Below are 23,616 nucleotides of genomic sequence, written 5' to 3'. Positions count from 1 at the left end.
GCCATCCTTGGCAGGTCTATTCAGAATCCTACTCAGGTTGATTCAATGAGGCTTCCTCCCCAAAAAGTGTACCCTGGGTAGCAGGGCTTTTTTTCTGGGAAAAGAGGTGGTGGAACTCAGTGGGTTGCCCGCACAGGGGGCAACTCTTGGTGGGAGGTGGTGCCCCTGGTACCACATGTGTGTGCGCAAAGTGCACACATGTGCCCAGGGCCAATGATGTCACTTTGGGTCAGCTGGAACAAGGGGGGAGTTTTTAAAAGTTTAAATCACCCTCTGCAAAAATGGTCACATGGCTGGTGGCTCCGCCCCCTGATCTCCAGACAGAGGGGAGTTTAGATTGCCCTCCGTGCTGCTGGAGCGGTGCGGAGGGCAATCTACACTCCCCTCTGTCTGGAGATCGGGGCGGGGCCACCAGCCATGTGACCATTTTAAAGAGGTTCTGGGACCTACCGCATTCCAGCTGAAAAAAAGCCCTGCAGGGTAGTGCTATAACTGGTTCTTGGGATGGCATATTGGAAGGGAAGGCAGAGTTGTTTCTGAAAAACCTTGGGGTCAGATCCAGACTAAATTTTCCAACAGTGGAATGGAACTTTCCTGACGCCCCCCCCCCCAAGCTCTGCAGCCCACTGATTTCTGCAAAATGCTGCTCCTGGGGGACAGGATCCTGAGGAACGCAAGGGGAAGGGGTCTGTAGCAGGAAGGTGGTGGAAATTGACCATCCCCTTCCATTAATGGAGAATTTAATTCGAATCCAGCCCCTGTTTGCCTTTACTGATCTCCTCAGTAAAGAGCCCCCAGAATTCTCTGGAACACAGTTTATGTTTAATTAAATAGCTTCCAGGCCCCAAAAGCTTCTGTTGCAATAAATATGTTAATCCTCCAGGTGCCACAAGAGCATTGATGGTTGGCAATGTACTGTGGTCATAGCATACACCCTCAACAAACTTCACCGTATTGAAATGCCCTGCTGTGTCATGCACTCCCTGTAGCGCCTCAGTTGTAGACCAAGTACTGAACTTGGCTCTGACAAGTTTCCTGCAGGGAGAGTTCATGCACTTAATGATGATACTCATATTTATTCCACAGGTAGAGGACAGTCTTTCTGCACTCACCTACGAATCTGACGTTGAAACGGTGAGTTCAGCCAGCAATATGGGGTTGCTTCACATGTGGTGATGTATTTATTACTTATTAACTTTATTTATATCACACCTTCTTCTCCAGTGGGGACTCAAAGCAGTTTAACAGTGAAATCCTAATCAGAGTTACTCCAGTCTAAGCCCATTGAAAGCAATGGGCTTCGACTGGAGTAAGTCTGCTTAGGATTTCACTGTAAGTCATTCTCCTCTTCTCCATTTTATCTTCGCAGCAACCCTGTGAAGTAGTTAGGCTGAGAGTATGTGACGATCCCAGCAAGCTTTCATGGCAGAGGGAGAACCTGGGTCTCCCAGATCCTAGTCTGATGCTCTAACCACTACACCACACTGGCAACAAATCAAAGCATTTATGCCATACCATAGTTTATAGTTACACAAACAGGCCTGGGATGGATCCATGGACCTGTGCACTCAACCAAGGATTCATCTTCCACCAGCCAAACTGCCATGGTGAGAATATTCCACAGTCAAGGTGCCACCACTTGAAAGGCCCATTTATCGTATAAGTGGATTGCTTTCTGTATTCTAGTAAAAAAAAAGTTGCTATTTATGTTTGTACATAAAATATGTGCGTAAGTTCATACAGTCTGAAATTTCAAAGATTAATTGGAGTTTTATTGAACTTAATAAGGATTTTTTAAAATTAAGTTGTACTGATGAAATTTTCAGCTTTTGGGTTTAATGACTTACCCCTAATTATGTTGGGATTTCATTACACCTAACTGTGCAATCCTAAGCAGAGGTACTCCAGTCTAAGCCCATTGAAATCAGTGGGCTTAGACTGGAGTAAGTCTGCTTAGGATTGCAGTGTAAACCATCTGGTTGCTGCTGAGAAAATAATTAGAGCTTCACTCACTGACATAAATATTACTGCCACAAAGCCTTTGTTCTCTGGTTAGAAAGGTTAATACTGCTTGTTAGCTGTGATGCAAAAATCATACCAAACCTGTCTGTTGGCAGATTTCAGTACACAAAAGCATTTTCCTTTCAGAAGCCGAAGAAGAAATCTTCTCGCAAGCCTCCAAAGTCCCCAAGTAAGCCACAATCAAGACTTTTTTAAAATAAGCCTTTGCAGAAATTGAAATGAATGGTCCAAGGGAAGCACAAACTGGAAGTAAGAAAAAGACAGAGGGAGGGGCCTCACCATGTGTGAACATGGCCCTCTTGTGGGGTGGCATTTTCAGCAGAGAAGCAGGGACAGAAAGCCCTTTTTATTGTTCTGTGCCACAACACAGCAGCCCAAGAAGCTGTGTGGGGAGGGGACACACACACACACGAGAAAAAAATCCATCTGGTACCTTTTTATTAGAGTGATCAAAAATCATTGTATATGCTTTCGAGTTTGTGTGAACTCTTCCCCAGGCAGATGTTGCAAAAATAAAGAAGTTAAAGAGGAACAAGGCAGGCTCTTGTGCCAGCTCTGTCAGTGGTGGATGCTGATACACACACATATTTTGTGTCGTTTTGATTGGCCCCAATAATAAGGTTATAACACTGATATTCTTTCACTTATACCCTGCTGGTTTTGACAGCCACAGTAGTTTACTGCCAGAGTTTAAAATAAGCAAATTGCAATTAGAAATGGAGCCCAAGATGCTGCTGTTCAATTTTTCAGCACTGTAGTGGAGCGGGGGGGAGACAGGCTGTGCCCCGACTCTCCCACGGCCACGTTGCTGCCGGTGGCCTCATCAGAGCCCCCTGCACAGACAGGATCTCCCCGGCAGCAGTTGCTGAGCATCCTGCGGGGCGGCTATCAGACTGTCACTGGGGCGATGGGGCTTCTTCGAGTCACTCTAGTTCTGCAGCACCACCAGTGGATTGAGTAGCAGAAATCCACACCTCTGCACATCTCAGCATAAGGAAGATCTGTGGTCCAATTCAAGGGCCCTAGAAATTGAAAACTGAAAGAAGCTGCTTGCATATCCATCTCTTTAGTATAACTTTATTGTGAAATAATGGGTGTGTTCCTCTGCAAAGCTCAGGAAAGGCTGTCTGGTTTGAAACCAGGGGCTGATTTTTTTTTGTTGCCTGTTGGCCAGTTTGAAAGTAGCTTGTCTTTGCTACTGGGTGAACGTTTTCCAAGTTCAGCCCCTCTTATGTCCAGCATTGGTTGCTCGTAGCTTTGCTTACATTTCAAATCCATCAACAAAAGTATGGGAGGATTTTTCTCCCTTTTCCAAGAGCCAGTAGGCAAAGTGGCCATCTGCGCCTCATGACTTGGCCCAAACAGAATGCCAGAATCCTGCTACTTTTTCTTTTTTAAAAAATTGAAGTGCTATTTTTCCCCCTGCCTTAGAGTCTCCTTACACCTCTAGCACCTGCCTCCATCCTAAAAAGCCTGCATTCCTGAGATCCTTCAAGGGAACAGAGGGCAAACGTTTTGACGTCTCTTTGGTGAGGGCGTCGAGGCAGCTGTGGCAAGAATCTCTGAGACAAGGTATCCGTCTGCCAAATCGCTCCCTTTTGCAAAGGCTCCCTGCTTGCATGGGAACAGTTGCAGCATCTCTGCTTCCTGCTTGGTGAAGGTAACGCAGGGGACACCCTGAGTCATACGACTGGAGCCCGTGCCAGCATGACTCCACCGAGGATTGCTCTGTTAATGTCTTGATCTTGCATTAATTAGTAGTCCTTTGGGGCAGGCTGGGAAGTGATTTCTTGCCCAAGGAAACTCAATTCTGAGCAGAGATTCTAATGCTCTACTGACCGGACTACCACAGGTGTTCCGCTTCTGGTTTGCGGGGTTGTACAGTGCTGCTGTGCCATCTCAGAAGTGTAGCGATCCCGAGTGGCTTCTTTCCCTCCCTCTCAATAGATGCATGGGCCAGCCAGGCAAAATCAGACCTTGACATGGGTCTTGCATGGTCCACTCTTTCAGACAACACTCCAGAATATCTGAAGGAAGCCCTGGGCATGAAGAAGCCGAAACATGCTCGTTTTGCCCCCAATGGTGAGTCTAGTGGGAGCCTTACAGAAAACTTTGCTGAGGCCGCTTGTTATTAAAAGTGTTTGCAGACAGCCCTGCCTGGAGAAAGGAGGACTAGCACCCCAGCCCTGAAGAGGTCTGTGTGATGCTACTGTAACATTGTGGCTAACAGTGCCATCATAAGCAGAGGTACGCTCTTCTGAACGCATGGACATAGAACGGTATAACTCTGCTTAGGATTGCATTATAAGGTTGAACTGCAAGCCAGGAACCTTCCCAGAAACTCACAAGATGGCCTTAGACCAGCCAGTGTCTCTCAGCATTTTGATCAGTATGGAGATAATAATATGGCCCGTTGTACAGGGCTGTTGTGAGGAATATTGAGATCGTGTAGAAAGCAGAGTGGTACTTCAGTCAACAATCATGTCCATTTTCCTGCCTAACCTTTGAGTCTTTCCTCCCTGGAGGAATAAGGGAACTGCACCAAGGTGGAGAAGCAGCCCTTCTCATGGGTAGACTGCAGCGAGAGAAGGTATTCCTCGCAGCTTCTGGTTTTATATAAGTACTCAGGGGAAAGTCGAAGGCTTTCACGGCCGGAGAACGATGGTTGTTAGGTGCTACACCTCTGTCTTTTGGTGCTACACCTCTGAAGATGCCAGCCACAGCTGCTGGCGAAACGTCAGGAACTACAATGCCAAGACCACGGCAATACAGCCCGGAAAACCCCCAACAACCAACTCAGGGGAAAGTTCAGGGTTGCTAGCTAGGAACAGTATGTCAGGCTGAGATTGGGAAAGGCATGGAATATTGTCCCTCCCCATCCAGTTTTTGCTTCCTTCGAAGCCTCCTTCCTACATGAGCATTGAGGCCCAAAACATTTAAATAAAAGATTGTTATAGACTCTGGAATCTCTGCTAAGAACCCCTTTTCGTTAGCTTGCTGTTTGGAATGGAAGCACTAATAATCCAGTGGCACCTGAAAGCTCAACAAAATTGATTCCACAGCGTGAGCTTTTGTGTGGTAGAGCTGCCTAATGCATGGAAGGGGGAATAAGTAACAACAACACACACACCCCAAATAGCACATGGATGGGACACTGTACAAATAGCCTGGCACTCTATCCACTACACAACAGAGTTGAAGTCCAGGGATGTAGAGAGGAATTGGTTGTTGTGGTATCACAATGTTTGCAGCCTTCTTTTGCAGCAGTTTCCTTTGCTGGTTTTTGTTTTTTCTAGGCTATATCCCAGGAACTCCAAACTACAAAGAAAAGGAAGATATGTATGATGAGATAATTCAGTTAAAGAAGGTAATGTGAGGTCTCATGCATTCTGTGTAGAACTGGGTTTCTGAGATGCCACTTTAAAAAAAAAGATTTTATTTATTGGGGGATTTTAAAACTTCATTTCAGCAGCCAGCCCTTAAGGTTGCTTGTGAAAAATAAAAGGAAAATAATAAGGATGAAACAGCAATAAAGCGAATCTATTTAAGACTAGCAGCAACGAGAACTAAGGACATAGCAAAGAACAGCAATGAAATTTGATAACAATGGTCTTAAATACATGTTTGATCCCCATGGTGGCTGGGGAAATGTTTGAAAAGATACCTGCTCAGAAACCAAAGAGCTGTGCCAAGACTTCCCTGGGTGAGGCTGGGGCTCAGAGGCAGAGCGCCTGATTTGCCTGAAGGAGATCCTGCAGTCAGTCATTGGCATCTCCCATTAAAAGGATCAGGAAGTAGGTCACACGAAAGGCTTCCACTGAAGAGCTGCTAACCTCAGAGTGGACAGGGGCACAAATCGAAAAATGAAGCAAATTTCGTCACGAAATAGGCTGTTTCATATGTTGCGAAAACGCGTTTTGTGGGGCCACAGTTATCACAAAATTCCCGACTTTTTGGCCTGTTTTGTTTGCTTCGTGAACTATTCATAATTTCAGACAGACTGACGCCGATCCATTGATTCTCTAGGCAACAATGGGCCCAGACCTTTTGTTGCCATTGGAAGCCCCAAATCACAGCCCACTTACCCTTGATTGGCAGCTCTCCTAGCCATCTGAAGAGCTTCCATTCTGCCCTATACAGCCAGGAGCAGGGGGTTAATCCCCTAGACAATCAAGGAGGTGGGCCTTCTGTAGCCATGGGCACAACAGTCTCATCCCTCCAAACCCTGTTAGGCAGGTCTGTCAGCCATCCACAAACCTCCTGTTCTGCTGTATGTCAGCGTTTTTTATAAAAGGCACCTCTCTCTGCCTTGTGTTTCAGTCCCAGTAGACAGAGGGAGAGGGAGGAGGACCTGTTGCTGGGACTGGAGTGAGAGAGAGTGTGGATTTGGAATTGTGCCTTTGGCTGCTGCTGCTTTAAAAGAGATTGAAAGAAGCCTCTTATTTCCAGCTCTTGGCCTTGCTGTGGGAATGTTTTGGGGTGAGGGTACCTTTTTTCCTCCACCCCACTCCACCCTAGTCTCAGACCTTAGCCTGGCTCCAGGGCCTAGGTCTCCCCTTTTTTTATTTGCTTGTCTTTGTGTCTTTTCAATTCATTCCCTGCTCTTTTGAGGGCTCACGCTCTTGCTGTTTCCTTGTTTCCTTTGGTTTAGGGCCTGTCCCCCCAAGCCAATCTCAGGGCTACTGGCTCTGGGGCCCAGCTCTGTGTGGGTTCCTCCTGAGGTCCTGACTCTCTTCTGTTTGCTTTCTCTCTCTTGCTGTGCACCTGTTTGGTGCAGCTCACCCTTGTTTTGTGCACCCACTGTGTGCGTCTCATTTTTATTTTGAGCACCTCTCCTGCCTGGGCATGTGCCTCTGTGGTGTTTAGGGGCTCTCCCCCCCAAGCCCAGTCCCAGGGCCACTGCCTGTCTCTGGGGCGCAGCTTTGTGTGGCTTCGTTGCCTGAGAGCGGAAACTTCCAACTTATTTTTCTGTGCAGCACTACGAGGCGTGGAATGAAGGGCAAGGGTGGTCGTGGGGGGAGGAAGTGCACAGCTTGTCCTGGTTGCCCATCGGAGCCCAGCAATACTGGCGGCGGGGGGAGGTCTCGGAGGCACCAGAGACTCCAACTGCGGTAAATCCCGGCGGGGGCTGTGGAGGAGGCAGAACAGGTCTCACCGCTGGTGGGAGTGGAACTGGATAGCCTCAAACGAACGGAAATCCCAGGAGAAATAGCAAAGTTTTGGAGAGACATTCAGCTCCTCCGGATCCCAAACGCTTGGGACTGTCCCTGCCTGCAGTCCGTCTTCCCAGCCCTGCACCGCACCACGGCCGGTAATCCTTTGTCTCCTCCTGAGGTGCCAACTCCCGGTCGCCGTTGCAGTCAGGCACTGTGGCAGCACTTCCAGACCCTTCCCAATGACCCTGGTGCGGTGCGGTGCTGTTCCTGCAATGCCCTGGTGCATCGCAGCTGTGACCCTTAGCACCTGTCGTCAACCGCTCTCCGCTTGCATCTTCAGAGGCACCACCTGAGCCTGCTGGCTCCAGAGCAATGAGAGTCATCTGGCAGGCAGAAGAGGAGGGCTCCTGATCAGAAAGAAGGGGCAGGGTCACGGGAGTCCACCCTGAGCAAGAAGCTTTGCTCCGAGGGTGATGCGGGTGGGAGTGGAACGTCCAGGCAGGCTACCTTGCAGGAGGTTGTCCCCTCAGGGTCAGGGACAGTGCCTAGCAAAAGAATCAGGGGAGGGCTCAGGAGGCGGGCACTCGTGTGCTGGTGGAGACGATTGCCCTGGAAGGACTCCCTTTGTCTATCGTGGACGGGGTGCGCTTTCGGAGGCTGCTGTGTCATTTTGCCCCCTGGTTCATAAATGTCGTCACAGTGGACCATTGACCCTTTACCGCAGTGTGTGAGAGATGGTTGCTCTGGTGCTGTCATGTGCCAAAAGTCAGACCATGTACTTCATGGCAGATATGTGGAGTGGCTGCCATCACGGCTACCTTGCCCTTAATGCCCCATTGGTGGCAACCGGAGAACCTCTGCTGCCCCAGGGAAACACCAGGACCCCGGGGTGAGGTGCTACCCTTGTAGCCAGGGTACAGAGTGGTTATGATCCAGGCACGGGGGATGGATGATGATCACATGGGGAAGAACATTGCTGCCATGATCGAGGCTGGGCTGAGGGAGTGGGGCCCCGGGGGTGATTTTGTCCGTGGCATCATGGTCGCCGATGCGGGAAGCAGCATGCTGGCAGCGCTGAGAGAGGCATCCCTCAATGGCCTTGTCTGCCTGACGCATAAGCTGCACCTGATCATGGCGGATGCTCTTGGGCTAGGTTCCCTGGGACCAGGGAACATTGTCCATGCGTGACTTGTTGGAAAACCGCCGGTGTCTGGCTTCGCACTACTCCCGCAGTGTGAAGTCTTCTCGTGAGCTGCTTCAGAGGCAGGGGGAGGGGGGCGATCCCAAGCACTACCTCTACCAGAACATGCCCACCCGCTGGAACTCCACCCGCTGGAACTCCACCATGGTTAGTCTTCTGGTGGAGCAAAAACCAGTCCAGGACATCATGTTGTCTGTGGCTATTATGTGGGAGGGAGAGGAGGTCAGCATCAGCTATGCGGTCTGGTTCGCCCTCTCCCAGAGGGTCTGTGTCCTTAAGCCCTTTAAGGACGCCACTGAGCTCCTATGCTCATACCAGACCAGCGTGGGACAGGTCATCCCCCTGATCTACGGGCTGGGCCGGGTGCTGGTCGACAAGGTGGAGAATGAGGAAGATCTTGCCCCAGGGTCAGGGACTTGGTCAGGAGGTTGCAGGCGGCATAGCTGCCCGCTTGCATCCTCTCTGCCAGGAGCAGCCATACACACTGGCATACATATGTGATCCCCGGATAAAGGGCAGCATCGCCATGTGGGACAGCCAGCTGCAGGACTGGGAGAAGGTCCTGTGCAGAACAGTGCACAGGTATCAGGCACAAAAAGTGGGATGGAGGGTTGAGGGTGCAGCGGGGGCGGGGAGCGGGAGGCTGTAAACAAGCCGGGCGTCCCCAGCCATGAGAGCCCTTCCAACAGGGATCTCTGGTCATATGCAGTGAGCTGTGTGGTTGACACCAGCAGGGTTGGTGCATCTGTCAGGGCAGAGGACACGGTGGGTGCCATGGTGCAAGAGTGCCTTGCCAAGCCCGCTGAGCCCTCCCACACCAACCCCCCTGGAGTATTGGGCATGAAAATCTGCCATCTGGCTGGACCTCTCCATCGTGGCCACTAACATCCTCTCCTGCCCTCCCACCAGTGTCCGGAATGAGTGGGTATTCCTCCTTACTCTTGCTTTGAGCACCTGTCTCTGTGCGCTATTTGGGCGCCAGTCTCAGGGCCACCACCTGGCTCTGGGGGAAAGATGAGTGTGGGCACCTCCCCTGGAGGCTCATACAGGACAACCTTTTGTTTTTGTTCCTCCTTACTCTTTCTTTGAGCACCTGTCTCGAACGGCAAGGTGTCTGTGCTCTCTTAAGCGCCCGTCTCAGGGCCACCACCTGGCTCTGGGGCAAAGCTGAGTGGGATCCTCACCCAAGGGCTCACCCACGGACCGATATTCTTTCTTGGAGCACCTGTACTGAATTGTAAGGGGTCTGTGGGTTATGTCCCTCCTGCGCCAAAGTAAAGTGGTACACGGTCAGGCTCTGTCTGGGCCACTCGCACATCCTTGTGGAGGCAGAGACTTATTTTGAGCACTGATCCCTCTTGAGAGGGTGTGGAGGGCATCTGTCGGTACTGCCATGTCCGGAAGGTGGGTTCTGTGGGCACTGGCAGCCAAGACTCCTCAGCACGGGGGACGGGCGTAACTCAGCTGTGCTGCTCTGCTGTCTCCATGCAGGGGACTGTCTCTTCCCTCCCCGACTTGAGGCAGGGGTTCTGCTAGTGCCGCCATGTCCGGCAGGTGGGTTCTGTAGGTCCCTGTTGGTCCCTGGTGGGGGGGAAGGGCATAGTTCACCTGTGCTGCCCTGCAGTCTCCATACAGAGGCCTTATTTTATGAGCCTGTACCGCCCGGAAAGGTGTGGAGGGCTTCTGTCATTTCCGCAGCCAGCAGGCATGATTCCATTGCTTACTCTGCTGTCCCAGGGTGAGGGAGACGCCCCCCCCCCGGGCATTTAGAATTTCCTCCCCCAAAGAGGGGTGTCCATCCGTCCTTCCCTCCCATGTACGTCCCAGGGCGAGGGAGATAGCCCCCCCCGACATGTAGAATTTCCTCCCCCCAAGGGGGAGGTGTCCATCCATTCATCCTTCCCTCCCATGCATGTTCTGGGGTGAGGGAGATGGCCCCTCGGGCATGTAGAATTTCCTCCCCGCCCAAGGGGGAGGCATCCGTCCATCCTTCCCTCCCATGCATGTCCTGGGGTGAGGGAGACCGCCCCCCCCCGGGCATGTAGAATTTCCTCCCCCAAGGGGGAGGCGTCCATCCATTCATCCTTCCCTCCCATGCATGTCCTGGGGTGAGGGAGACCGCCCCCCCCGGGCATGTAGAATTTCCTCCCCCCAAGGGGGAGGTGTCCATCCATTCATCCTTCCCTCCCATGCATGTTCTGGGGTGAGGGAGATGGCCCCTCGGGCATGTAGAATTTCCTCCCCGCCCAAGGGGGAGGCATCCGTCCATCCTTCCCTCCCATGCATGTCCTGGGGTGAGGGAGACCGCCCCCCCCCCGGCATGTAGAATTTCCTTCCCCAAGGGGGAGGCGTCCATCTGTCCATCTGTCCTGTCTATGGCAAGGTGTCTGTGTGGTGGTTTTGGCCTCTCCCGGTCTCAGGTCCACCTGTAATCATCCCTTGAATATCTGGTGTTTTGCTTTGCTGCCATCCAGTGACTTTTCCAAAGTTCCCAGCATAGGGGTGGGAACTGACGGAGTGAGGAGGTGGGAAGCACATTGCTGAAGAAGCATTAAGAGGCAGAACTGCGTCTCCTTCCAGTTTCATTTGCCCCTGCAGTTAACTTCATTTGGTTTTCATTGTTGATGTTCTGGGCTATATGGAGGTTGACAGTTTAAACAAAATCAAGAAATGAAAAAAAAATGTCGATTTGTTATGATGAGGGAGCTGCAGGGAGAAGCTTGCAGAGAGCCCAAGGCATTGGGTTGGCTTTGGCAAACTGTGGACCCCATGACTGTGGATCTTTCCCACGCTTCCCTCTCGTCCAGTAGTCATTTCTGACCCTGGGAACATTGAGGGTCGTGGTTACCCTGACAGAAAAGGCAGGAAGGGTGATCTTGTCCCCTTCCCTTTCCACACTGCTCCCCCCTCCACACACATATGGGGGGGGTGCAGTTGTTCATGGGGGTCCCAAAAATTGGGAATTGACTTTCCAGGTTGGATGGGACTGCTAGGGAAGGGGAACAGGGAAACATCCATGAGTGTTGGCATCTTTCATTGACAGGTTGCTGGATAACAACCCATTTTTTCTTTCTTTGTATAGGAAATACAAGCTCAGAAATGCGAAGCAGATCGGATGAAAACAAAGCTTCAGCGAATGGAAGAGGAGAATAACCGAAAAGACAAACAGCTCGAACAGCTGCTGGATCCCTCCCGGGTGAGCTCCATGGGCAGTGGCATGGTTGGGAGAGTAGCATTTGAATCTGCTTGTCCAACTGTTTCTTTTTCCATTCCGGAGGGGCATGTATAGCATTTTGGCTTCTAACTCAGGACATCAGTTTGGAAAGCAAAAAAGACAGGAAGGAGCTGATATCCTGTTTTCCATAAAGTAATGGTGTGCTGGGCAAATATTAGTAATGATAATAATATCAGCGCAGTTAAAGAACTGCACACTTCTTTCCCTTGATAAGAGTTGGCTCTAGGCCACGAAAATGTATGCTGTAAGAAATTTGGCTTTAAGACATTCCCAGATTCTGTTTCAGTGTTTTTTATTAGTAACTCCTGTCACAGTCCAATAAGATAGGCACTTGTTATCTTAGTAATGCTAAGTATTATTATGATAGTCTGTCGATTCTAGGTTGTAAGATGATGGGTAAGGTCCATCCTGACGGTTATTTTACTGAAAGCAATCTATACATATTAAATATTAGTACTTCCTTTTTTTTTAAAGCAGGGCTCTGAGTTTATTGGGACACGAACCGAGCCAAGGAGCAATAGCAGCTGGGTAAATTGCACCTTTCCAGTCTTTTTCTTTCCCTATGGCTTGATGTTTGTGAATGGATCAGATCATAGTCAGTTAATAGGATGACTGCATCACTACGCCATGTAGATAAGGCACAGCGAGAAACTACTGAGAACTATTTAAAAATTGCCCAAATTCCTTGCCTTCATGTGGGCATACTTGCCGCTGGATTCTCCCTGATATTCAAAACTCTGATTTTAGATGCATCATTCTTATTTTATTTCCATTTGGCCTGCCTGTGATCCTTAACAGCAATGAATCCTTGAGGACTGTAGCTCTGCTTTTACCATTGAATTGTTATACAGAGTTGTGAGTGGAGATTGAATCCCTCAGGGGTGTGATCAGTATCATAGGAATGCTTGGCTCTTAGCCATGACAGCTTTGAAATGGGCTTTAATTTACACAGTTACTCCTTGTTTGTTTACAAAGCAAATTGCAATCTAATTTGTTAATCTCGTTAATAAATAATGATATAATAATGAATGAGCTTTCATTAGCTAAATGAAACTTCCATGTTCCAAGGCAGTATACCTCGGAATGCCAGTTGCTGTGCCTCTTCTCGTGGGCCTTCAAGGACCTTTGACTGACCAGTTGTAGGGACACTAGACTAAGCTGGATGGGCTAGTGGCTTGTTCCAATCAGACTCTTTATGTGTTCTTATTTTCTTGTGTGTAAGAAAATAATTTGGTAATGAGATTTTTATGAAAAATCGCACTTAAAAAGTGCAGTCCAAAGGCTGAAATTGGGTTTATTTGATCCATCCTTATCTACTTTTATATTTAGTTAATGTATTTTTATCCTAACTTTTTCTTCAATGGGTCAGCAAAGGTGCTAGCAACCAGACCATTCAAATAAAAAGACAGTACAAAATAATATAATACCAGTGTTTGTACATAATTTCTATTGTATGTATAAACCATATATGCCTACCAGCAGCAACACCAGTTGTGTGAAAAAATACAATGGGCTCTAGAAAATTGATTCAGCGGACCCTCTCCCGGCGGCAAATGGGCACTTCACAGTGGCCTCAAGGCCAAAGTTGTTGGCAATGCGCCTGCTTGAGGATAACAAGTGAGTCGTCGCCAATACAGCTTACCTTGGATGAGTGTTTGTATAAAACATGCACATTTGTATATAAAATGTATATATACATATATGCAGCAAATGTCCAAGAACATATTCTCTTTGGGCCTGGAAGAATAAGAAAATCAAAATGTTTTTGAAAAACTTGGAGGCAGCTGGCAATACGGGCCATGTAGGAGGGAGTGATCCACAACCAGGTGGCTACTACCAGAACTTTGTCAGCACCAGCCTCATGTCACCCAAAGAAGGTGGGTGGAGCAGAGCCTGTGCTAGATGATCTCCCTGCCTAATGAGATTTGTTTATCTGCCTGAAACAGTCCCATTTTGTGTGGAGTGGTAGGCAACACAATCTTTAAAAACTTTACCTCCACGTTGTGTCTCTGTGTGATAAAGACAAACTGTGCTTCAGGGGAGGCCCCCCGTTTTTTCTTTTAATTAGGTTATCAATGGCTTGAAGCAGAAGATCCTCAAACTGGAGCAACAGTGCAAGGAGAAAGACAACACCATCAAGTATGGAAACTTGGGCATAGCCACGTACATTAAGGGGTTGGTTTGGTGGTGGTGGGGGTAAAGATAGTGGAAATGAAGATGGCAAAGCTATTCCAGGCCGAACGTGGACACGGAAGCCACAGCAGGCCAAGCCAGGCCTTCTCTTCCTTGACTCAAACCTAGATTGCCCATGCTGATCACGGACATTTTTGGACAAAGTGGGAGTCCAGGGGCACGGGAAAGACTAACAAGCTATTCCAGCATGAGTTTCTGTAAGTCAGGGCTCACCTCTTCAGATGCAGTAGAATGTCAGCACGAGATAGAGGTGGGTGTCCAGGAAGAGCATGGCCAGAAGAAGACTCAGTCCTGAACCTTGCTCTGTCGATTGTGGAAGAATCCACAATCAATGCAGATCCACAATCAATGCTGATCACGGGTGGGGAGGGCTGTTCCAGATGCTTGAATAATCTGGCAGAGTCCCCCCCCCTCTACAAACTGGCTCAAGAGAATTTAGTGTGACTTTACAGTGTAAAATGGGGATGACGTAAGCCAGTTGGCGAGGGTGTGTTTTGTCATGCCGTGAATCTGCCATACCCAGCTGTGTGCCCTTACCCAATGTTTCAGACTAAGCAGAAGTAGATTTATTGGCATTAGCCATAGGCCATCACAAGATAAGAAAAACATGCTTCATCGAAAAGCAGTTACATGCAGCATCATTGTTAAAAAAAATTAAAATAAACTTTAAAATGGATCATACCGGCCGTAAGGACACCCCATTCGGAGAAGCCTTGGATCTGATCTTTCTGGCCGCTAATGCAAATTGTGAAACTCTGTAGGATACACGACTATCACTGTCTGCTAACACAGTTTTCTCAGTTTCAGAATAACACTGTTGGAACTAAGCATAATATTTGGTAATCTGTACTGCTAACATCATTATCTTTGTGAGCTGGGGGTGGGTGGGTTGGGATAAAACTTGGTCTTGCTGCTAATCAACATTTGTGGCTAATATTTGTGTTGTTGATCATGGAGGGTTTGTTTGTTTGTTTGTTTCCATTAAAAAGCAAACTCCAGGCAGATATCAAGACCACGAATGCAGAAGAAATGCGGATTTCTCTGGAGACCTGCTATGAGGAAGTATGTCTTTGTTCAAGTTGAAAGGGGGAAAACATAGCTTTTAAACAAAAATCTAGAGAGAGGCCTGGAACCACTTAAGTTTGCTGCCTGGAGTTCTCTTGGATATACTTGAATTTAAACCACAAAATTGCCTCCCAGAAGATCATGGGTTAAAGACATGCATAGAAAGCCTCTGGCTCCACCAGACATTGATTGATTGTCTGAATCAAGCCAGGATTGTGTATAGGAAACAGAATCCATATATAAATTAGACACAGCTCTCTCAGCCTTATACATGTGGTTATTTTGCATAATTTATTCTGCTCCTCTGTGATCTGAGAACCGGCAGCCAGCCAGGCAGCATACCAGTATCTTGCATCCTGAGAACTGCCAAGCCTCCTCAAGTGCGTGCTCTCTCTCTCTCTCTCAGTTGTATTAGGCATTGCCCGTATGCTTTCTAGGTTATCATCCAAGCTACAAGCTGAATTTAAAGAGCACATACTGAGAGACTTAAGATGCTGCAGACTATTCAATATGATAAATTGCCCACCTGGTGTCAAGTATTGTGTTTGTACAGAAACAGAGACAGGCATGTAGGTTTCAAATGAGTTGTGTGTACTGATCCACATGCAAGTGTCCTAATAAATCCCTATGAAGGATTTATTAGGACACTCGCAGCCTTGTTGGTACTCATTACATTTCCCTAACAGGGCAAATAGTAGCTCCTTGGGGCCTTTTAAGTTCGGGAAATGCTGCCAGGGCAGGCTTAAGTACCCTCCTGCGCTGTGGTCCCAGTCCAAATAGGACCCCCCACATCCAGAAATTGAGAACTCCCAGATCTCATCTGGTTCCCTGATCTGGAGAGAAAGACCTGGGAAAATATACAGTGCAATTAGCTCACTGGGTGACCATGGGCTAATCATTCTCTCTCAGCCTAACCTGCTTCACAGGGTCAGGATAAAATAAAGAAGGGAAATCTACATACGCTGCTCTAAGCAACTTGGAGGAGGTGCACGGAAAATCTTTACTTGGCAGGTTTCCCTTGCAGTGTCCTCTTGCAGTGTCCTCTTTAAGTTAAAGTCTTCAGGACATTGCCAGTTCTGATGCTCTCATTTTTTACATAATTACCGGTGGGCTTTCTCCATAGAAGACTTACTCATTTCTAGGCTTTTTCCAAGTGCTTCTGCAACCCCCTACCGTTGCTTAGGACGGCAATATTTAGTATTAATAAGTATTAATGTGATAAGTGGACACCCACAGTGCCCCTTGTAGCATCACAGAGATTGTTTGGTGCAAATGACGTTGTGTGCAGCCCGTATGCAATGCCAGAGGTTTTTCTGGGAGTCCTTTGTGAAATGCCAGGATTCCTGGGGGCTTACTGATCACAGCCACTTGGGCAGCTAAATAGTTCCACGTTAATTTGCCATTGGCTTGTTTCCCTTTGCTTCTTTCTATCTGCCAGATACAGCATTGCATGTTAGCAAAGCCCATTTCCTCTGCTCTTTCAGTTCTCATCACCTGCCCTCTTGTCTTTTTCAGATCCAGCAACTCCAAGCCCTGCTGGTAAAATCAAAGTCGATGGAACGGAAGTATGTTTATTTCCTTGGAGCTGTATGCACGTGTATAAGTTTTTGGTGCCTTAATTTATATACACTAGCTGGACAGTAAAAACGTAAAATGTCGTCATTTAGATGTTGTTTTGGGTTGTGATCCCTCCCTACACACACACAATTGATTACTTCACTGTATCCATGCCCTGCGTATGTTATTTCCAAAGGTTTCTTGACTTTGGATGGGAGGGCAAGTTTCAGTTTTAGGGTATCCTCTACGTAACGATGAAATCTGCACCTGTTAAATGAAGACAGCAGTTTCTTAAAGGCTGTAGTCCCGTATCTAAAACCCCTTTTAAGACAAAACAGTTAAACTTAAGGGCATACAGTGAATATTCAGTGAATATCTGGAGTCCTTTCTTTCCTTTTAAGATATTGGTTCCCAATGTTTATTTTCTAGTTGATTGTGTTACTTGTTATATGTTAAAAATTTCATTAGGTTTAAACAAATACAAATGACACACCAAGAAAATGTTCCTCTTCCTAATCAGGTTTTAAGCTGCTTGGAAACGCCGTCAGAAAGCAGCAGAACACAGTTCTGACATACGACCTTTAGTGTTAAAAACAAGCCCTCTTCCAACCTTCAAAGCAGGGTCCCTGCAGTGGCCAGTAGCATTCCGAGAAGTCTTTAGTAACTTACAGTGCCATCCTAAGCAGAATAGTAAAGATTCCAGTAGCACCTTTAAGACTAACCAACTTTATTGTAGCATAAGCTTTCGAGAACCACAGCTGTCTTCATCAGATGTATCGTCAGCTTTTGAGAACTACGGCCCTCTTTGTCAAATGAGCTTTCAAGAACCACAGCTCTCTTTGTCAGATGATGCATGTGACAAAGAGAGCTGTGGTTCTCGAAAGCTGACGATGCATGTGACGAAGAGAGCTGTGGTTCTCGAAAGCTGACGATGCATGTGACGAAGAGAGCTGTGGTTCTTGAAAGCTGACGATGCATGTGATGAAGGGAGCTGTGGTTCTTGAAAGCTGACGATGCTACAATAAAGTTGGTTAGTCTTAAAGGTGCTACTGGACTCTTTACTATTTTGTGACTACAGACTAACACGGCTAACTCCTCTGTATTCTAAGCAGAGTTACACCCTTCTAAGCCCATTGACTGAGCTTTAGAAGAGACTGCCTGGGATGGAACTGGTAGGTGCTCCTCAGTTAGTGCTTCAAGTAATGGACAAGTAACCCTGTAGTCAGGGTAGTGAGAAATCTGGCACAAATCTGGAAGTCTTGAAAATCTTGATTTAAAAAAAAATCCACTTCTTACAAAGAAATATATGTTTTAGCCCTCTTTGGTTACAAAAGGATTAAACGCTGGGAATTGTGCAGGGAGTGTTGATTCACCCAAGACTTTGATGCAGGAAAAAAGATAGGTGAAGCTGCTTGCGTCCATGGGTTGGGGTCTCCAGCCTAGTTTTTCTGAACACCAAGGTAGTTAAATAGTGGTAAACAGATAGACACCTCCCTGGGCTTGCCAAAAAGAAAATAGTCTTTAAAGAGGGATGCAGCAGTTGATAATGTGTGCTGATCAGGAATTAAACGTACCAGCCCCTGCATCCAGGCCTCCTAAAAATGTTGTAAAAGTTCTGTGTTTTGGACTGTAACACAACTGTTGACTGGGGAAAAGACTGCCGCCATCTTTCCTTCATTCTTAATGCCACCGATGGAGAGAACAAAAGGGGGCAGTGTTCAGATTCACAAGTCCACGTCTGGATTTTTATGCACCTGCTCTGTAAAGCATGGTTGGACCAGGTTTCTTAACATACGGGGTCTAGATCTCAGATTTGTGGGTGGTATGTAATTGGCCCTGCCTCAAATCCATTGAGCAGCATTAAATGCAACGTGACCCTCTCAGTGCTTGGCCTCGTCACCATCTCCACACGTGCTTATATCGTCACCCCACCTGGGTCATGGACAGGTGGTTTTTCCATAATTGTGGCCAGAGCAAACCTCCCTCCACAGCTAGCTCCCTTGGCGGCAGTTGGACTGGAAAAAAGATGGCACCCCAGGATGGCCATAGGAAAGGCTCCAAGCTAGGGGCTGAAGTTCAGCCATGCTGGCACAAACTGTCGATTAATTAATGTAGTTGTGGTTAATAGTGGAGCATAGAGTGTACAGTCCCAGATATGGTGAATTAATTGCAAATAAAAAATGCAGTCTTGAGAAGGGCTACTAAAACTTCAGTGCCTCATTAGTAGTGATATTTTAGTAGCATGAGATTGGCAGGGAGGGAGGATCCAGACGGGGAATGAATTGTAGCCGACCTTGCTGTTCTCGATGGGGGAAGAGGCTTAACTCTCCAGGTTGCCCAGATAGAGATCAGGTGAAAGAGAAGGAAGAAACCCATGGAATCTCTCAGGAAGAAGATGGGGGGAGAGAAAAAGATGGTGCTGCTAGAGGAAGGCTGCAGCACCACGGAGCTCAAGGTAGTGTTTTTTTAAAATATCAATAAGATTTAACTTGATTTTCTCTCTTGAAAGCCATAGACAGGAGCGAAGGTACAAGAAGGTGGCCAAATGTATTTAAAGGTTGGCATTCTGGGCCCAGAGTTCTAGTGTAGCACCATGCAGGCACTCTCCCTTCCAGTGAGGATCAACGGGGTTGTGATCCTGAGCACATTTGTGCACAAAAAAGTCCTTTCTTAAAACCCTTAGGGTTTGTTTACCTGTGAGCAAGCATGGTCATCATGACTGGGCCCGTCTTCCTTGAATGAAAACCAATACATTCTTCACTAGCTTTATGCTGGGTGCTTTCGATGACGTTTCGTTCTCGCCCTTCCATACATACCCATCTTCCTTTGCCTTTTCAGCATGAGCAGGTTCCGAGTCATACGTTTTAACAGTATTCAAAATCCCTCTGCTGGGGCATGCAATTGATTATATAGGCTGTTTCCTCTTTCTGGAAAGGGCAGTCTTTTTGCAGAGACTTTTCCCCCTTGACCTTCCATTTCCTGGCTTCCATATGCAGGGGCTGATACCAGTATCTGTCTGTCTTGCAAAATAAAAAGGTGCTCTTGAGCGTGATAGCAAAACCTTTAAAAAGCACTGGTATCTTTTACATGTATCTGCTTTTTTTTAAAAAAAAAATTGCTGAAAACCTTAAGCTTTTCATTAGGAACAATTCCATAATTAAAATATTGAGGGGGGAATAAGAGCAAGGGGCCATAGCTCAGTGGTAAAACCATCCGCTTGCCATCTAGCAGGTCCCAGATTCAGTTCCTGGCATATCTGGCTAGATGGATTGATGTGAAAGACTATCACCTAATACCATGGAGAGTGGCTGCCAGTCAGAGTAGACGATCCTGACCTTGATAGACCAAGGGTCTGACTCAGTAGAGGGAAGCTTCTGATACGTTTGCGCATGTGTTTCTGCATATGTTTGTGCGTATTCCTTTTCTGGATAAAAGGGTGGACAGTGATGACCAATAAGTCTATCTGAAAATTGTGGGAGTTGCTTACTTGGAGTTCCTTCCTTCAGTGTGTGCCCACCTCCACAATTCATCATGGCCCTTCAGGGAGGCAGGGCTTGAGATACTCACACCTCCCTTAGGAACTAGTGCTGGGACAGCTCTCTGAGCTCCTGTGAGCTGTCCAGCTTGGCTTCTTGGCACCCCCCCCCTCCACACCATAGACAACAGCAGGAAACTGGAGACCATGCAAACTTTGTATCTGAAAGGGAATTCGAATCCAGGTATCTCTGGCCCAACAAATGTTCTCTGTATCTCACGCTGGCTGTCAATTCTGTTATGTATGAAAGTAACCACCATGTTATTAGAAACATAGAGCTGGAAGGGACACCAAGGGTCATCTAGTCCAGTCCCCTGCACAATGCAGGAAATTCACAGTTCTCTCCCCCCACCCCTCATCTCTCCCAGTAACTGCTGCGCTCTATGCCCAGAGGAAGGCAAAAAAACCTCCAGAATCCCTGACCAATCTGGCCTAGAGGAAAATACCTTCCTGATCCCAAAGTGGCAATCAGTATTACCCTGGGCATATAAGAAAGGACCACGAGAGCCTAGCATTGGCTTATCCCTTCATCCCCTCCCTCTCTTGATCTATGTACATTCATATTGAGTCAGAGAATCATCATTGCTGTCAGGTGGCCATCACCTCTTGGTCGCCTCCTCTCCAGGCTAAACATACGATGTCCTCCAACCTTTCCTCATCAGGCTTGGTCTCCAGATCCCTCTCCATCTTTGTTTTCCTCCTTTGGACATGTTCCATCTTGTCAACATTCTTAAAATGTGGTCCCCAGAACTGAACACACTACTCCAAGTAAGGTCTAACCAGAGCAGAGTAAAGTGATGCCATCACTTCGCATGATCTGGACTCTACACTTCTGTTGATACAACCTAAAATTGCATTTGTCTTTTTAGCTAGAGTGTCACACTGCTGACACATGTTCAGTGTATGATCTGCTAAGACCCCGAGATCCTTTTCACATGTACTGCTGCCAAGTCTCCCCCATCCTATAAGTATGTCTTTGATTTTTCCTACTTAAATGCAGAACTTTGCATTTATCTCTGTTGACATTGGTTGTTTTTTTGTCCATCCCCACCCCATCCAGGCCTCAAGTTTTGGCCAGATATCTAGTTTATTTACCTTCCATGTTAACATTTTCAGTCTTGGCTGCAGCTGTTCCCCCCTTTTCTGAGAGCAGGTCTCCTCCTGAGAGCAGACAGCAGAAGGTACTCACCACTGCCATCTTGCAGTTATCCAGGAGCATCAAAGAACTGCAAGAAGAGAACCAGAACCTCAAAGTGGACCTGCATCAGATGCTGAGAAGCTCCCCTGCCTCCAGTAAAGCAAAGAGTACGTTCTATGGATGTTCAAAAGGTCTTGGTTTCCTTACATGGGTGGGCGCATGTGTTGTAGAACTATAGGTTGGCCACTAACAATTCAGTGACCATCTTAAGGCCCCTAGCTACGCAACACCTTAAGGCGCAACAGCCTCCTCTAACTGGCCTACTGTTGTGTTGGGTGTATTTCCAAGAAGATTCATTTTTAAAAGGAAGCATTTGTGGGAACTGAATAAAGAACCAGAATATCAAGGGTAACCAGAGACCACATTAAAAAAAACTATTAGCCTCCCCCAGCAGTAGCCTTGGGGGGTAAATAAGCTTACATACTGCTTGGGTCCCTGATCTCCCTTGGATTGCTTGGCAACCTGAGTCATCTTTACCTAGGGACGACTTGGTCGTCCCTTACCCAACCTCCCTCTCCTCTCGACCACTTTGACCTATCCCTCTCAATGTATCATAATCTACAAAGCCTCTTCACAAGGACTGCATCCTTTCTGCAGTACTCCTAGCAACAGCCACCACTCACGATCCAAATACATCTCAAAAGTAGCAGTGGTGGGATCCCGTTAGTGTCAGGGAGCCAGTTTTGAGCTTCCCCCTTAGCTCATCTTCAGATTTTCTCTTCCAGGTATCTCAGCCTTCTTCCCTTTCAAGCTGCCGAGGAGGCTGAGGAACCCCAAGTCCTAAGAAACACGGCACAGAAGGCAGGCTAGAATGTCTGCAGCCAATTACACACAGTTCCCTGCTAGTTAACACTGTTTCAGGAGGCAGTATAGATGAATTACTCCATACAGCAAAACAGGGTGTAACATAACACTTCTTTAAGAACTGTTTAATACACTCCATGATCTTTGCCTCATTATCTGCCCCTCGCTGAGCTGCAGCCCCTGTTGTTCGGGAATCCGGTGTTGAGGCAGCTTGGTTCAATGTTGGATGTCTCGAAACAGTCTGTTATTGCTGCTTCTACCAAGAACATATTTATTTAGCAAATGAATAGGCCACCTCTCTCCAAGATTTGCTTTGAGTTGGCAAGCAATGAAAAGTGATAAAAGTAATCCGACTCCAGAATAAAATAATAAAATCATGCTGAACATTAACCTCATTAGCAATAAAACCATCATTGAAAAAACGTAAAAGGAATCTTGGCACAGTGATAAAATGGCACTCAAGCAGGATACAAGAAATAAAAGGGACAGTTAAAAGGGGTGGGATAAAGCTAAAGTTAAACACCTGGATCTCCTAAATGGCAATGAGTAGGGCCCAGAGAAGCCTCAAGGGAGGAGGCATTTCAAAGGTGAGGAGCCTCCACTGAGAAAGCCCTGTCATCTCTGTGGACAGCAGCGGCACAGAGACCAGAGCTTGTGAGGAAGGTCTTAGCTGCCAAGCTGGGCCATACAGGATTTGAGATTCCTGCTGCTTGGTAGATATTTTCTTTCAGGAATTTGTCTCTGATCTCTAGTTTGGAATTTTGTCAACTTTCCTCAGATTACACCGAGTGGAGCAGACAGAGGCTGGTGCGGCAGATTTCAAAGCTGGAAAAAGTGAGTTATGGAAACCAGAAGTCATCACTGATAAAGCGGAGAAACAGCAGAGATTCTAACAAGGCTCCTCGGGTCCCTTGCTCTTGCTCGTTTTGTGGTTTGCAGGAAAAGAATGAAAAAACATGCTCTCTTTCCCTTTCAACTTCTAGAAGATAGCTGAGATGGAGAACACCAAGCCGCCGCTCTCGGAGACCAGCACGCTGTCGTCATTCACTCCACCTGCTTCTGCCCGCCTGGATCAGCCAGTTGTTAAACAATCAGACGCTCCAGAAGACTGTGAACATGTCTGCAGGCTGGCAAAGAAACTGCAGGGCCAACGGGCAGTCCTCCGGAATCAGCTGGCAGCGAAAGAGTTAAGTCTGGGTGTCACCTGACCAACAGGCACACATACTGTTTCCTGCACTCTCGGGGGCAATAGAAAAACAGTCTCAAAATCTTATTTTTTAAGCAAGCCTTTAAAACCTTGCTTGCTCTTAGCATTTCAATAGTATGCTCTGCAAAACACTTCAATAGCTACTCTCAGTTCAGTTGTTCTAAATTGTGTGTAATCTGTTGCTCTCTAATTGTGTTAACATTTTCGTCGTTGGAGACGGGCATTAATCTGGAAATGCAGATTATAAATCTTTTTTAAAAAGTCACCAGAAGCCTTCTCTGATATGGGAGGCTTGCTCTAAGACTGGGTTTGAACGTTTGATTCCGTACACAGTTGCGAAGCAAGAAAGCCTTTTTTAAATTTTAAAAATAAAATATTATAACCAGTTTTCTCAGATGTTAATAGTGTCTGGTATCCAGGGATCTTCAGTTATCCCAAGCAGC

The 23,616-nt window shown here is 47.3% G+C and overlaps 1 protein-coding gene across 4 annotated transcripts in view; it reads left to right on the top strand.

The window, feature by feature from the left end:
• IQCE (IQ motif containing E) overlaps nt 1-23,616 on the top strand; it is a 43,884-nt gene that overhangs the window by 4,470 nt on the left and 15,798 nt on the right. Inside the window, exons 2-14 of one of the 4 annotated variants that reach the window (XM_054993582.1) lie at nt 1,087-1,134; nt 2,149-2,191; nt 3,454-3,594; nt 4,033-4,104; nt 5,319-5,389; nt 11,462-11,575; nt 12,089-12,142; nt 13,683-13,753; nt 14,797-14,869; nt 16,388-16,437; nt 21,118-21,269; nt 22,745-22,800; nt 22,950-23,152. In XM_054993582.1, the coding sequence (XP_054849557.1) occupies nt 1,087-1,134; nt 2,149-2,191; nt 3,454-3,594; nt 4,033-4,104; nt 5,319-5,389; nt 11,462-11,575; nt 12,089-12,142; nt 13,683-13,753; nt 14,797-14,869; nt 16,388-16,437; nt 21,118-21,269; nt 22,745-22,800; nt 22,950-23,152 (1,148 nt within the window). Of the gene's footprint in view, nt 1-1,086; nt 1,135-2,148; nt 2,192-3,453; nt 3,595-3,969; nt 4,105-5,318; nt 5,390-11,461; nt 11,576-12,088; nt 12,143-13,682; nt 13,754-14,796; nt 14,870-16,387; nt 16,438-21,117; nt 21,270-22,744; nt 22,801-22,949; nt 23,153-23,616 lie in introns of all 4 variants that reach the window. The other 3 variants (XM_054993581.1, XM_054993580.1, XM_054993583.1) reach the window with 3 other exon arrangements.

The sequence above is a fragment of the Eublepharis macularius genome, chromosome 12 (assembly GCF_028583425.1).
Source record: "Eublepharis macularius isolate TG4126 chromosome 12, MPM_Emac_v1.0, whole genome shotgun sequence".
Lineage (NCBI taxonomy): Eukaryota > Metazoa > Chordata > Lepidosauria > Squamata > Eublepharidae > Eublepharis > Eublepharis macularius.
This window is presented reverse-complemented; position numbering and strand designations above follow the sequence as displayed.